This window comes from Mytilus trossulus, chromosome 6 (assembly GCF_036588685.1).
Source record: "Mytilus trossulus isolate FHL-02 chromosome 6, PNRI_Mtr1.1.1.hap1, whole genome shotgun sequence".
Taxonomy (NCBI): domain Eukaryota; kingdom Metazoa; phylum Mollusca; class Bivalvia; order Mytilida; family Mytilidae; genus Mytilus; species Mytilus trossulus.
The window spans coordinates 81,960,224-81,977,182 of record NC_086378.1 but is presented as its reverse complement, the minus strand read 5'-3'; the positions used below and the strand labels follow the sequence as shown (position 1 = coordinate 81,977,182).

General features: G+C 32.7%; 1 protein-coding gene across 1 annotated transcript in view; it reads right to left on the bottom strand.

Annotated features, from left to right (window-relative positions):
- The window catches only part of LOC134722018 (uncharacterized), a 91,840-nt gene extending 75,326 nt beyond the window's left edge, over positions 1 to 16,514 (bottom strand). The window contains exon 1 of the mRNA XM_063585433.1: positions 16,012 to 16,514. Within this exon, the coding sequence (XP_063441503.1) occupies positions 16,012 to 16,464 (453 nt within the window). The 5' untranslated portion in view covers positions 16,465 to 16,514. The remainder of the gene's footprint in view (positions 1 to 16,011) is intronic.
- Between the last annotated feature and the right edge of the window lie 445 nt (positions 16,515 to 16,959).

Below are 16,959 nucleotides of genomic sequence, written 5' to 3'. Positions count from 1 at the left end.
ACACTGTTCATGGTTGTCGTAGCTTGTTCAGCACTCAAGAGAAGGCCTATACCCAATGCTTTAAACTTTGACACGGAGTTAAGGGAAATATGAAAGAGTGAAAGAACAATCATACGGACCTCTTATACAAGTGAAATTGTTCTGTGTGTTCGCTATTATAAAACAAAAATGTCACATATAAGCAAGTTGTGGTTGCAGATGTGGAACATTAGCAGTGTACATGATGGGCGGAGATTTTCACCCATTCAATAACTATGTGTCTTTCACCAACAATTTGTAAACTATTGCCTGCTGCACATGTACTTACCGGATGCGACGCAACTTCGTCTCTGTTTGGAGTAGGTATACAAACTGTCTACAAGACTTCGAAGTACATGCACGACTATTTCAGTTGTTTTTAGAGTTTCGGTAATATTGACAATGACGAAGCCCTTGATTTGGCATGAAAGATAATTTCAAAGGTTTATGATCATCACTATCTCTCTAAAACCACTCCATCATAATAATTATTCAAGTTTGCAACTAGTAAAGATGTAAGTTTAGTCAGGATACCTTCCTGTGAGACGGCACTGAAACAGTATGTTGTTACGTACTTCGTTTCAAACTGAAAATTTGGACCGCATTACACAATGCTATTCCCTATCCGTCACCTTTAGAATACGGTTGGCGAGAGTAAAATGATGCATTACACCCCGTGTATTTTAAAGGGCATATTTCAGCAGAATTCTGTCAGGATCTTGTTTCTACATTGAAAGGAAAATCTGCACGAAAAAGAGTAATGTGTTTGTGTCACTACACAACCTTACATGTCCGGGGCTTTGCTCCTGTAAAGGGTCAGAATTAAGTAGAAAATTTCAAATCATGTTCCTTGACAATTAACCAGAAGATAAAATTCTGTTGTGTGGATCTCTTTGATTGTAATGTTGAATTATAACTATTTTCAAAGTATTGAGTTGTTTTTAGTTTTAATGAATTTCATGAATGATCGTATGCAAAATATGCCAGTAGGATGCAGGTAAATTAATAATTTTCATTTATTGATCAGGCTGAATGTCAGCCGGCAAGGTAACTATTGTAATTTTAACAGAATATGTGTTAATCTTGTGTAATAGAACAAGTATTTGAAAAACGCCAATTTCCAGAAAAAATCGATTTCTTATCATTTTTTTTTTAACATTTTCGAGATAATTCATTGATAATTGTTATAAGAAAATGTCTGTTTCTAGAATTTAACCAAAATTTGTATACATATTTTTCAAATTTTTGAAAGTATGGAAGAAAAAAAAAAGAAAAACAGAATTTGATCTTTGACCTCATTTTATGCAAAACTGTTACCACATTTCGTTTTGACGACATCGATATTTCAATAGTACTCATTTATCCGAATCCAATGATATATAATATAGCCATATAGTATGTTTGACGATGAAATCTAAAAAATATTGTGTCTGGTCACCGTACTACATGACATAGTGTCCATTTTAGACAAAAGTACAATCTTACCAATAAAACCAGGATTTACTAGTAGTCATCAGGTGTTATATTATATTGATGATAAAATCAACTTTTATATAGGTGTTCCAGTAGTCAGTCATTGGCCATTTTTTAAACAACAGTAAAACAATCAATCAGGCAATATAATGATGATGCGTAAGTCCATTTTTGTCTAGAGGTTAGTATTTTTCAAGTGAAATAAACATTTTAGTGAGGAATGAATGGGCGCTTTACAACAGTAATATAACGAGAGATATCAAACGGACAAAGCAAGTCATTTATATTGAGTACATAATATTCTCATAATTTTCTATAACATTTGTTTACATAGAAAAAAGTAAAAACACAAAAATACTGAACTCCAAGGAAAATTAAAAAAGGAAAATCCCAAATCAAATAGCAAAATTAAACAAAACGAGTATATTACGAACGACACATTTTACATTTCTTGATATTTCAAGAAAACAACAATACCAATAGAATGTCATGTTTAAACTAATTTTTCAAAAATTCCAAAAACTCATTCCATTTTTCCAATTGTAGTAAAAGATCCAATTTCACAACTCTTATTATTTGTTTTTACAGTATGTCACATAAAGTGCATTCAATGTTGGTTGCTTTTCCCATTTTGTATCATTTTTTGTTTTTTTTTGTTTCTACAAGTCACGCTAACACGATATTTACGTAGCTTGCGTCTTAAGTAAAGTCTTGCCCGATGTCAGATTTGTTTTCAAATAATCAAACTTATTTCTTTTATTTTGTTTTTCATTTACGAATAAGAAGACGTGGTATGATTGCCAATGAGACAACTCTCCACACGAGACCATATGACGTAGAAGTAATTGTTTGTTTGTCGTGTTTACATCTTATTTCAATTAATGAGTTCTATTAAAGCTAAACACAGACAAAAATAGCAGACAAAAAATATGATTTTCTGGTACTTGAACTGTTAAGTACATACGTCAGCTGTTTTAACATGTACCGAACATGTCTCTTTTGAACTAAACATTGTTTATACCATTCTCTACCCAGATTGTTTATGTCTAACTCAGACACAACTAGACTGTATGAATGTTTGTGTTCAGATTTATAAAACCGGTATACAGCGATGATAATAGATTGATATGTAAAGTACATAACGAAATTGTTTTCATAACGCAATAAGGCAGTTATTTTCATTATTCTGCAGTCGGTGTTTTTAGCAGTCAAAATGCGTTGACTGTATATTTCTATGTCATAAACAGTCACCTACCTGATATCTATTTTCATCATGAATAATTCAAATAGAAGATGCCGAAATTATATTTAATTATTCATAGGACCTCTTCAAACTGTTCACGTTTACAATATAAACAACAATGCGTTTCCCGACTCAAACTTGTTTCGTTTACAATTTTTTGAAAAACATAATTCACTTGTTAATATGTTTAGTTTGCAACCTCTAACGCATTATGCTTTATGTATTTTCTTGTTATTTTAGTTTGTACGCAAACGAATTCGTTTACCATCGATTGCGGTTTTCATTTCATTGTGTTGCGTGTTTTTCCGTTTGTATGATATGAGGCCTTTTTAACGGGTTTTCCCCCAATATTTAAATCAAATTAATAACATTTACACACTAAACGACAATTGAAAATGTTATACTAGATTGCAGTATAAAGACAATAATAGTGCATTGACTTGATATATCAACGATATAAGGATTCGGCCCGAAACGGGAAAACTGATCGGCAAAGCATCGCATTTCCTCGTTTCTAAAAGAGGGACGAAAGACACCAAAGGGACAGTCAAACTCGTAAATCTAAAACAAACTGACAACGCCATGGCTAAAAATGAAAAAGACAAACAGAAAAACAATAGTACACATGACACAACATAGAAAACTAAAGAATAAACAACACGAACCCCACCAAAAACTAGGGGTGATCTCAGGTGCTCCGGAAGGGTAAGCAGATCCTGCTCCACATGCGGCACCCGTCGTGTTGCTTATGTGATTACAAATCCGGTAAATAGTCTAATTCGGTAGGTCAAATTCATGAAAGGGAAGGGGATTGTAGTTACGACGTTAGGAACATATCCGATATCATTTGTGAAACGGTTATTCCATAACGGTCAACCAACTCGTGATGGCGTCCGTAAAATTTACGAAGGAATGATTTCAACTTCACCATTTGGAACTCTTGGTTTAATAGCTTCCTTGTGAGCTTCCTTCTAAGCCTCATCATTATATCGTTGATATGTCAAGTCAGTGCATAATAATGGTCTATTTAATGTTGATCCTGTTCCTTAAGAAAAATCGGTCAGTTTAAGAAAAAAAATCATATTTGAGAGCGAAATATGTTTACAGTCCTGTAGCATAAAGCGCAGTACTACTAGTATTAAATTGGTAAATTCTATCAATTAAAATGCAACAAATAAACATCCAATTTACAGAACAATGCACTTTTGGATTGGTTATCTTATTTGATTTGAAGTACAAGAAGTGGGTTGTATCAACTGCAATCATTGATTGCGTCAGAAATAACAAAGTACTAATATATAACCACAAGAAGTACAAACGAAACAATAAGGCACAATATTAAACCGCTCAAGTTCTGCTCGCAGTAAGTTCGAAGTACTTAATTTGCTGATATGAGTGATTTATGAATCATGCCGCCCTAAACTATACGTTCTTTATAAAGAATCTATATAGCCGTGTCAGAAGTAGCACAAGTAGACAATTAAACTATTTAGAATCGCGTTGCTGAAAGACCAATAGGAATATATATGTCTTGAATCAAATGAAATGACGGTTATTTCAACTGTTTGCAGTAACTGAACAAAATTGGTTGAAACAAGTACGTTGACCTATAATTGTTTATTTCTATGGTCTCTTGTGGAGAGTTTCTCATTGGCAATCATACCACATCGTTTTTCTTTCATATCATTTAAAATTTTGGAAACAAGATTGTCATTAGAAATTTTAACCGCAAAGTATCTTCATTGACATTTTTTTAGGAACATTCATCAAGTAGTTTTACATTGCCATCTAGTTTATTTATATAATGTTAGCTGGACCAATAAAGTCTATAAAAAAGGCAGTAAGACGTTAAAGTCATATATCATGCAATTTATGTCAGAAACATCTAGCACTAAAAATTAATGATATCCAGAAAAATATTCAAGCGTTGCTTGGTACATATGATAATTTCAATAAATGAACAATGGTTGAATGAAAATAGTAATTGATTTATGTCAATGGGATATCAATCTAAGACCACAATAATCCAAAGGCATCTTCTATATTTTATTGTATTCTACTGTGGAATATATGTTTAATGATAAATGAATTATTGTAAGTAATGCAGGCGTGCTATTCTGTAAATGTATTATCTTTACTGACGTGTTCAGAGTATTCATACATATATTCATCTTTAACAACTATTTTATCAATTTTCTTTCTTATGAAATGGGATTCAATTATAAGTTAAACAACACTAATCATTTTGTAAATTATTGAATCTATTTTAGTTTTTATTTTGTTTCGTTTGATGTTTGAAAATTATGATTGAAACTATTTCGCTCATTCAATTACACACACTATAATAACCCCCATGCAATACTTTTGAGAACAAGGAATCTCGCATATGCATTGGTATAAGTGATCAATTTCGTCTCGTTAACCAATATTTGCCGATCTTCTTTTTCTTTCAAATACTAGTAATCGTCTCTCTTGTAACATTTGGTTTAATTTATGCATGAATTCTTAATGTCACATTTAACATCCTAATTAAGGTCTTTCCTTTTACTAAAGGGAAAGACCTTACTGTATTTCTTCTGATTATTAGTCTTCTTGTTCCGCCAAACTTTGACAAAATTTCCCTCCGTAACCGTAAGACGTGTCGCTTTCATGTTCACACTTTGTATCGGTGTCATGAATACCTATCCGGAACTCACCCTGTGAGTCGAAATATTTTGTCGGTTCGGAGTAATCCCTCCGAAACCCAAAAACCTTGTTATCGTTCCAACACCGTAACCGTAATAGGTAGAAAAAAAATGAAGGGTGAAATTTGTTCAGGACCAGACCCCGGTTCTTCGTTACATTTGGATCGAAAAGATTCAACGACTCATTGGTAGGGTTATGCCCCTATGAAAATTAACCGGTGTCGGTTGGCCACCAAAACTCAGAAACCATAAGTCGAAGACACATAGGATCTTCACCAATCATCATCATTTCATGTATCTTTAAAAAATACCTCAAGGTCAAATTTGTATGTTGACCTTGACCTTTGACCTAACACCTTGTTATGGGATAATCTCAGAAAGCATTATACTTACAGAAGTTTTAAATGGTGGAAAATGTTTGGGTCATTATGGCGCAACTTTGTTACATTTTGACCAAAGAGATTTGACCTTTCTATAAGGGGCATAACCCCTGTTTTAGGTTTTTGAAAAGACAAAATCAGCTTTTACTATATAACCAAAGGTCCTAGACCCTTAAGGTCTTCAGTAATGGCATTGGGGACCAATGACCTTGACAAAGGTCAAAGGTCAAGGTCATGTCCCAGATAGCGAATTTAGTGTTTTTAACTATATTTAAAGGATTTTTAGTGTGTTTTCGAGCTTTTTAAGGTTGACCTTGACCTTTTCAATACATTCTACGTCTGTTGGAACATGTATTTTACATTAAAAAAGGAAAGACCTCTCAATTGTTCAAGAACAATTGACAGTTTAATTGTATACTATTATTGTTAATTTGATGTTACACTGCGTTTCACTACATTATATTTATAATCAATCCGTGTAAACGACATTTTAAGTTGATTATTATCGTTGGGTTGGGCTAGAAGTAAACTTGTCCACCATTCCATCTACAGCTTTGCACCGAAGGTTAGGGAAGCGATAATTGACAACAACAGGGATCCAGTTCAATCAAGAAGCTTTATTTCCTGTGCGAAGGGGAGCTAAATTGTACATGTCAAACAAACAAAACGGGTAACAGGAGATTTTAAAGACCTACAGTAGGTGGGTATTTAAACATATATGACTCCAATTATTATGGGCCAAGGTATAGGAATAGAAACTGGGTTTTGTTATTCTAAAGCTAGCACTAATTGCCAGTGTTGTACGTTTGACCGAAAGGATTGTAATGCATGAGGGGATAGGAAATCTGTTTTTTTTCTATTGGGGAAGTGTCATATCATTTCCTAGTTTCATTATAAAATTACCCGCCTATTTGCTTTGTCGTATCTATCGAACTTGCAGCGTTATTCCGTGTTTATTTTATGCAGATATAATACCATCTTTTAAATAAGAAGATGCGGTTTGATAGCCAATACTATCGTGTATTGAACCGGGTGCATTGGTAATTTTAAGGAATAAACGAGTGTCTGACAAATAACATGCAAACATTCTTATTTTTTTCGATTTAAGATTAAGTAAGGTACATTGTATCTGTGTTGTTGGAATAAAATGAATAAAAGCCTTGACTGTACATGTATCTACTTTAAATGTACACTACGATATCAATGTATACAAGATTTAATACTATAGGATCACCCTGTATAACCCCGATACAGTTGAAACCGGACGTTGACGCGTTCGAGTCGAGCACCCCGTATAGCACTGAGTTCAGACAGTAAGGAATTCATACTTTTAAAGACAATCCAATATCTATTCTTCGTATATTTTGCGCCAATATATTCTTTGCTATAACACTCATGAGTTCCTAAAAGGTTTTTCAAAAATGTGACATTTTTTTATACAAACATAAAAAAACGCACGACGATATCAATGATAAAACGTGCTTGGTATTTTTATACATTCAAAACTTACTGTTTCTTGTACCTCATAGTTTTTAAAACATACATTTTTGAAAACTTCATAGTATAAATTAACAAACTTATAAAGATCGTTTGTTTATGTTGTATCTAGAAACAAAAAAATACACGTTTTAAAATGTCTCTATTTTCATGTTGTGTACGCTTCGTTGTCATTACACCTTTTTATACTGTACGCTTCGTTGACAAAATATTGCGTTTGTCAATGAATTTTGCATGTATTAGATTATGCTTTGGTATGATTATAACCAATATGCATGTTTGAAAATAATAATTTACCATCATGACATGAAGACAGCAACCCATAACGCTGTTGTATTGTCGAAAAACACTTGGAGGAAATTTTTACATTTAAAAAAATCCTCATGTATACAAAAGTGTGAATTGGTAGGAAAATACAATAACTCAACAGATGCAACTATGACAAAGCATACAGATACACACGTCCGATTTCTAATTTTATAGCATATTTGAAAGTGTTTACCATACAACAGTCAATGAACGGTTAGGTGGTGGGTTGGGTGCCCGCTAACATGTTTAATCCCGCCATATTCTGTATGTGCCTGTCCAAAGCCAGGAGCCTGTAATTCAGTGGTTGTATATATGTTTTTGTTCACACTTTTGTGCAAAAATTGAGCCGTTAGTTTTCTCGTATGCACTTGACTACATTTGTTATTTCGGTGTGTTTAATAGCGGTGTGGGCTTTTTCATTGTTAAAGGCCGTACGGTGACCTATAATAGTTGTTCATTTTTGTTTCGTTTGGTCTCTTGCGAAGAGCTGTTTCAATACCGCATCTTCTATTTGATATAGAAAGAACTCAAATATAATCAATGGATTATAGGTTAAGCCTTTTGGCCTGAATCTCAGAGGCGGGTACAAGGGGCTCATAGATTACCATACAGTTACATTAAGGCTCAAGAATAGGTGTATGCAAGGAACATGTAACTGATAGCCATCAATAGTAATACAGTTACTTCAAAGTGAAGATATAAAGATGAAGAGACAACACTCAAGTTTTTGTGTTTGTTTAATTTTTATGGTATAAAGATTATGCTTAAATTCCTCGAACATTACAGTCTTTCTACTGTGGTGCAAAAATGTAAATGATTGGTCAGGTCATTCTGGTTATTATAAACACCTTTAAAGTCTATACTCACCCATATGCATTTCATTCAAATATTGATTAATTTCACAGAAGACCACAGGGACCATATTTATATTCCCCAGTTACCCTTGGCGTCATTGGTAAATTATGGGTTAGAAAAGCATCAATCACCAACCTAACCTTAGACATTTGCTTTGTTTCTTCTTTACTGTTGGTACTTAACAATAGAATCTCTATATGGACCCTTTTATTTGTTTATGACACGCGTACATAATGGCTGATTGTTGGTTGCTTAACGATCACTTGCAAATATGCCATGCATGTTCAGGATAAGCACAAAGTAGCAACACATACATGTAAGTCCTGTTAGGAGACCCTCCGGAATTACGTCAGGGACGTTCGGATTGCCACTGGATAAAATGATGTATATTTTATTAGGACACAAATGGTACCTTTCAACAGGCTATTTATAGACCTCTCTTGAAGTTTTTGCAGGGGTTCGTACTCTGTAGTTAGCGTGGTACTCTCTTTACACGAGACATTGGATTTTATATTCCCATTCGGACAGGACGTGACTGTGTACTGTTACATCCCACACAACTAAATGGGTGGCCAACTTCAGTCAGTTTTTACTGCCGATCGGAAAAAGACCAAAGTGATTATAACTTATAGTATATCTCCCACTCACCCTTCACCAAATTCTTTCATAAATCAAAAAAACAATTGGCCACAATAAAAAAAGTTTTGCTCTACCTGTTAAATCAAAACATCACTTAACATTATTATAATTTACGCACACTTATGAGAACTCATAATACCGTACATCCTCTCGATACTGTTCATATTTGGCATTGCACAAGTTCGTGCGTTTTATTACGTCTTTACCTTAAGGCGTAGGATATACTGATTAAAACACTTTGGATACACGATTTACTTCTTAGTTGTAATTCGCTTTGAAATAACTATCAGTTACTACAATTACTCCTTTGTCGATATTTTATGTATATGGTTTTTGTGCCTTGTACCGACATTATGAGTTTAGCCAATTGCAACTGAACTTTTTTTATCATGTTTTGCTGTTACACCAGTGTTCCATGTTAGGGAGAGGGTTGGGGGCTCACATGTTTAAACCTGCCGCACTTTGTTTTGTCGGTCCAAAGTCAGAATCCTGCAGTGCATTGGTTATATAGATCTGTCATTTCATAAGTTATACATTATTAACCGTTAGTTTAATCGTTTTTTTTTCATATTTTTTTTCATATCGGGGCATTTTTTAGGCGACTGTATGGTATAGGTTTTCCTCATTGTTAAATGTTGTACATTGGACTATAATAGTTTATACGCCAACTTCATTTAAACTTTGATGGACAGTTGTCTCACTGGCCATCACACCACATATACAAAGCTCCGATTGTAAAAAAAAGTAATAAAAAAATTAAAGCAGTTGGAATGCCATCTATGGCATTCGGCAAATTAAGTTCAACGAGCTCCTTCATGTATGTCTGCTTTCGTCTAGGCGAATTTGGACCAACATCGGCATTTGGAAGAGCCTCAAATTGTGAAAAGAAAGTCATTAAAGTTTTAATGACTGTACTATACTTTTTGAAACTTTCTTTCCTCTGGATTATATTTATTAACTGTTCATTTCATCTGGAAAAACATTGAAAGTCTCAATTTTAATTAGAAACATTCCATGCAGATGTACGCGAGTTACATATTTCAATTTTGGCTTTGTATGACAGATATTTTAAGTTCAACTACTTTGACTAAGTTAACAGATAAACATTTACAATAAAATACAGAAAAAGGGTCGCCGACACCATCTCGAAAACCTTGACAAGAAAGTGTTTGTCACGGTTTTTGTCAACGAACTGTACAGTGATTATTTCAAAACGCACAACGAACGCGACACATTTGGTGGAACGAACAATACAGTCAGAGAAAATTTATTTTGTATGATATTGCGTTTATTCTAAGTTCTAGGGCACATTTGAAGGCACGTAGTAATTCAATGTTTAGTTATTTAGTATTGCTTAAGGTATTAATACTCAAAGGTGTATGCACGAAAAGATATTCAGCATTGTTTACATCGTAAACCGTATGAAATTGCACCATGTCTGTGCGTTTTGCATCAAGCAGTTTAATCAAACGTTTATACAATATCTAAAACTTACAACAACTGCATAATTGAATAAAGATACTAACATGCTCATTGACATATTTCTATATACTCAAATAAGTTCTAGAGAGGCATTCAAAGTTATTGTCATCCCAAATGATGTCCTGCTTATCGCTTCGAACGTGTCAACGTTCGGATTCATTTGTATCGGGGTTATACGGGGTGAGGATGCAAACACATACTTGAACATTTTAAATACACGTCCACTATAGTAACAGACGTTTTATTGAAACAAATTCTCAATTACGCTTTTAAAATATTATAGGCTAGATATCCATATGTTAAACAAGAAATTATTTATCTTATCTGAAAGTTTTGCATATATAAGTAAAACAATAAAAATGTTACTTTGACGGATCATTTTTCAATGTCCTCATTATAGTTATATGTTTTTTTGTAGTTAAACTTGTTTTAACCATTTGGAGTTCGGTTTCTTTAATATCGATATCAAAACGAACTGTAAAATATCATGAAAACTTTTGAAAAATGAGTTTATCCCTTTAAGCATAAAAGTAAGGAGCAGTTGAATGTTTGCCATTTAGCAATCTATCAGAGACTAAAGGACAAGCTAGTGAACAATTAAAGGTAACCATACAGCCTACTGCATAGTAAGTTTTTATATCTATAAACGAACCACAGAGCGCATGTTCCTGTGTCTCTGTTTTATCGAGTATGAAATATATTTAATATACAAATAACTAACCAACACAATTCGACGGTTCAGATTTTTGTTTTGATTTGCAAATGCCATTTGTTCAAACAATTATATTTACAGATAAAACTGACTAAAAGTTATCTTGGAACAATAAACCTGCCAGAATGAATGCACAATAAATATAAAGTGTTTTACAAGATGGTTTTATAGGAAAGTTGAAATAGAAAATCGGCAATTTCTTCGCATGCCAAAGATATCTACCGGCGTCTGCAGAATCATAATATAAATCATAATCGATTCTTGCATGCAACCTTCTACGTTAATGGTTCACACAAGTTTTACGTATATGATATGAGTGGTCGTACTTATGCAGTTAATGTGATTTTCTAATGCAATGGTTTTCACTTCTGATTTTCAGAGAAACAAAAGCTTAATTTGTATAGAACGTTTGAACTATGTAAATATTATGTAAAATGACTATTTGCCACGAATATCTGTACATGTTTTGACAATATCACAACTTTGTGTCAAATAAAGAAAATTCAATTATCACTGACATGACTATAAACATCACAAAGAAATTTAATAAAAAAGAAATTTAAACTTAGATATTAGTAGAATTTAGAATGTATTATAGGTACTCGCAGGACATAAAGGAGTTGTCCCAGTAAGACCTTTTTCTTGTCCCAAAATATAGCAGTATTACAAAATTGTTAAATTGTACACGTTTAGCTATTTGTTGGAAAGAAGATTACGTCTGTTACATAAAAATGCGTTGTGTTTGACAAAACAATGCACATGTACCGGGGACAAGCATCATAAAGTCATGCAAAATTACTGAAACCTTTGAAATGGTAGCATTTTGGTTAATTTCTAGACGGTTTCCGTCTAATATGGAAGTGACTGCATTAGTATACATTCTTAATAACTAAATACAATTTTGTCCGCATAAGTTTTATCTGATGATAATACATACCATTGAGAATAAACACGGATGGGGCCACTTTCATTGTTGTCAAAAAAAATCTGAAAAGTTGGCATATTTGATAGATTTTTAATATCTAAGCTTGAATTTGAGCGTCTTTAGTGACTAAATCTGTTCAAATATTTCATTTAAACCAATGGAATCGACTGACATAAATACTTTTAAAAGTGTTTAAAAAGTTTCAAAATCTTTCAACAGATAAACCTGAATTTTGAGGCCAAAATAAGCCCATACCGTACCTACTCTTTTAACTAGCAACGAAATAGCATCGTAAAGACGGTTATCAATTAATACATTGAAACTGCAGTGCATCAGAGCGGTACATTGCACCCTGTACATTATTGTATCTCTTTGTTTGTCATGTAAGGAACTTAATACAAATACATTTAGCATTTCTTTTGTATTTACTGTTATATCTATTTACAGCTTGCCGCTTGTATTTTGCCTTACGGCATTAACACAATAGAAACACATGTGACATGTCTAGATGTCTTTTTCTCCGTTTTCATTATCTTGTTAGTTGTTGTTTGATTGATGCATACCCAGTATACCTTTTGGTTCATATCAAAGAACTGTCTTTAATTTATTTTTGATGGATATTTTTTTCTAATTATATCCGGTTTCTTTTTATGGTAGTTTTTGACAGACAGATGAAGAAGAAACATTCCTCCCTAATTAATAATAATTGACATATCAAGGTTACATTTACGACTAATTAGTGGTATAAAGATGTGTATACGACAATTGAATATTGGAATCGAATTCTTTTTCTTCCTGAGATCTTCAACAAATGTCCAAATGTCACTGTTTTTCAGATGAACATTCACAGTAGATATTACGAGCCACTTTTAATAACACATTTTGTTACAGCATCACTCGCAACGCTATATGCAAATGTAAACCACTATTTGTACATATTTGAAGTGATTTCAAGATCAAGCTCATTAATCGCGAAAGAATCGTTGTATATACTTTGAAAAGCCCATAAGTCGTCTAATCTACTACATGCATTGTGTACCCACATTTTTCAAATTCCCACCCTCGATTCCATCGACCCACCACTTGGTATAATATATTTCTTGTATTGGTTGTGAATGTGTTCTGATATATTGATGGATGAAATTTTTCCTACTGGACATACAGCCCATAACAATCAAGCAATAAATAATTATCTAAAATTGAAAATATTGCATAACTCTTGTTCGTAACCGATGCATTAATGAATTCATGATTTGATAATCTGCGATATTGAAATATCAAGGTCTATCACACATGTTATATTCATATAAATCTATTGACCCATGTACGATAATAAAACATATTTTTTTAATTTCATAACGGAATGAAAAATGCATTTTTTTTCATACTTTCATCTCTTTATAATATATGCCTTTAAATGTTATAGATAGTTAGAATAATTTGTCTGTTCTTCCTTTTGCATCGGATAAATGATCTACGCGTTTCTAATTTCGTTAAAGACACGCCATCATCCATGCTTCGTTAATTTGGAACCAAATTTGACAATGAAATTCAGAGTCTTGACACGAACAGCTATCATCTGTATATAATATGCTACTCAATGATTCCTTTCTATAGATCTTCCTTTGTTATATAAGTATATTGATTTAATGACAAGTGAGCATCTGTCTCACATTGTTTCCGACTTCCATGATTAATTTTGGAAGAGGATTCAAAGTCAATATGACAGAAAAAACACTTATAGTCGTTATAAGTAAGTTTTGTATATATAAAAAAAGATATCGATTATAGTATCTCCGTAGTAAAACCGACACACAAAAACAATCAATCATTTATAATTACTTATTATGTAACGCATCTAGATATAAATTACTGTTAGTTTTCATTACAGGTAATCTTGTTTTCTATTGTAGGCTAACAAATGGCATTAATGTGCAATATATCAACCAACAAACTGTGATTTTCACCACTACATAATTTATTCAGAATGGTACCTTAGCAGTATTAAAATAAGGGGGGTCTTAGCATCTTCCTTATCCACATATGGCTAAAAGTGTAAGGTGTAAACAACTATAGGGCACCAGTGTGGAACAACATATCGTATAATATTTTAGCTATTAAAAGCGCCGTCAAGATAAAATGTTCAACTATTCAAAAAAGAAAGCCAACGGCCTATTTGTGTTAAAAAGAGTAATCGAAAAGCAAACATATAGCATACAATAACCAAAACAACGAGCCAATTATAGGCTCCTGGATTGAGACGGTCAACACAATAATTTGGCTGAGTAAAACATGTTTGTGTAGTACTCAACATTCCCCTGACCACTAATTAGAGTGTAAAAGTACAAAATCCGACTACTCTGTAAGACTACAGGAAGCACAAAACTAAAAACAAATAAAATATATATTTTCTTCTGTAAGTGAATTTCAACCAAAGGTCACCAGGAAATGAAAAGACTCAATTGAAAACAGGCTTACAAATATAATAAAAAAGAAACATTTGCCCTTTCTTGTTAAAAATGTCATTGAATAAATAATTTGATCTGAAAGCGTGTGATTATATGTCACCATTCTGGCATAAAACTAATTTCCGGTCACAGAATACCATATAATTGAAGACAAAATGATCTGTTCGGATGTTACTACCAAATTCAACTTTCTGTTATTCAGAATTAGTTATACATCAATCTTCTATTTCTAAAAACTAATCAATTGATATATAATATCGAGAAAAAAAGTCTTTTCTGTTGGTATAACACAAATGAAACCAATATAATGTAAACTTAAGCAGATATTGAGAAATTAATTCCGCGTGAGTCTGCTAATTATCATATAACTGATTCTGTACGTTCAGATGAATAGGGTCACGATTTATATACACTGTACAATGTTAGGCTAAAACAGGGAGGCAATTGTATATTGAAACGTTAATTGTTTTTTCAACTGAGACCTATAATAAAATAAACAATGGTATTCTCCTTACTTTACACACTGGCAGCTAAATATGTTTCGAAAACATAGTTGCTTCTATCAATTTGTATTCAAGGTGAGTTTTAACAATGGCATCTAAATATATATCGTAAAAATATCTGCTTTGTTAAATTTGTATTCACTCTGAGTTTTATGAAAAAGAAACCTTTTGTCGAGATGTTGGTTCTAATTTCCTGCAATCCATATTCATGAATTTTTACGGTAAACAGATTTTGTAGAAACATTTTGTAATATAGCTGATGAGCATTAACGTGTGTTTCCTGTGAGACGATACAGCAAGGAAACAAAGAATGACTGAACACTAAACACAAAACAATTCTTCGAGGGATACTTTGTGAAAAAAACCCTGCCTACATATAAAAATAAACTTATTTGAGTCGTATTTCAAGTATAGAATAATTAAATTTTAATAAAACGTAACGTCACAATGTATACGAAAGGTTTGATATAAATCGCTAAATCAAAAAGTTCCATCTGTGATGACGATTAAATTACATTCAAAACTCAAATGTGACGGTAGTACAATGATATGTACACCCATTTTCATTATATGCACTTTGAAAATTCATTTATAATTAAGGACACAAGTTTTAACTGTTAGAGTAGAATAACCATAACAGATGGCATACAAGTGTTTATTTTAATGATAACACGAACATATCGTATCATATATACAATGTTTCGTGCGCATATAATATAAATGTGAGAAAACGTTTGCAAAATTCTCGGATAAAAAGGATAGATTATATCCATATTTAGTAAAGGGGGCTCAGTTCTATCAAAATTATAAATTAAACACGTACCTTTTTGTTAAAGTATATCTTAGTTTCTGTGTTACTCCGTTTTATAGCTGAAAATATATACTCTATGTAGTTTCCAACACGTGTATAAAAGCATCGATCATCCCATATTCCTTCAATATTATCAAAATCCACATGTAATTTCTTTAGAATATTTGTACTCCTTCGGTCAAAACAGATCTGATAATTTCGATCGTACACTTGATTTCGTTCCTCTTGTTCATAGAAAACCAGTTGTGTTACTCTTTTTGTCTGCACCGCTGCTAGCGCGGCTGTTACCCCAACCGGTCCTGTTCCTATGACAAAAACTGCAACACGTGCTTTTTCCCTTCGAATTTTGTCATAGTAAGATTTAATTGCAGTGAAAACAATCACAACAAGTAGAGTTGTCAAAACATTATTTTGAATCTGATGTGCAAGTGGATTAGAGTCGCTTTTACTTGGAATGCACGACATTATTCCACCTATGTTATATTCACAATATAAAACGTAACCTGCAAAATAACAATATAAAAGTGCTTTTTACCAGTTTCATGTAGGAACACAAAATATCTTATCTTCCAATAATACACCTAAAATAATTAATAGGAAGCAGATGCCATTTTTGAAATGTCAAATGATTATTGGTAAAGTGAACATCAATATACATATAACTTTTGTTGGTTTACACCACTGTTACTACGCGTGCGAAGTACTTTGTACATAAACTAATCAAGTTATTAGTAAGAGCTCTTCAAATGACATTAATATCGATTCCATTTAGCACTAATTTATTTACGATAATTTCATGACAATTAAATCATGATATATTATCTTAGATCCGTTTGCTAAACGTTGTACTGTACAACCAAATTATTCCAATAATACCACTGTTATATATGTCTTCATGCTTGTTAGAGATCTGATACAGTATATTGCCATCGATGAAGGTACCTTGTTGAGTCCGTGGGA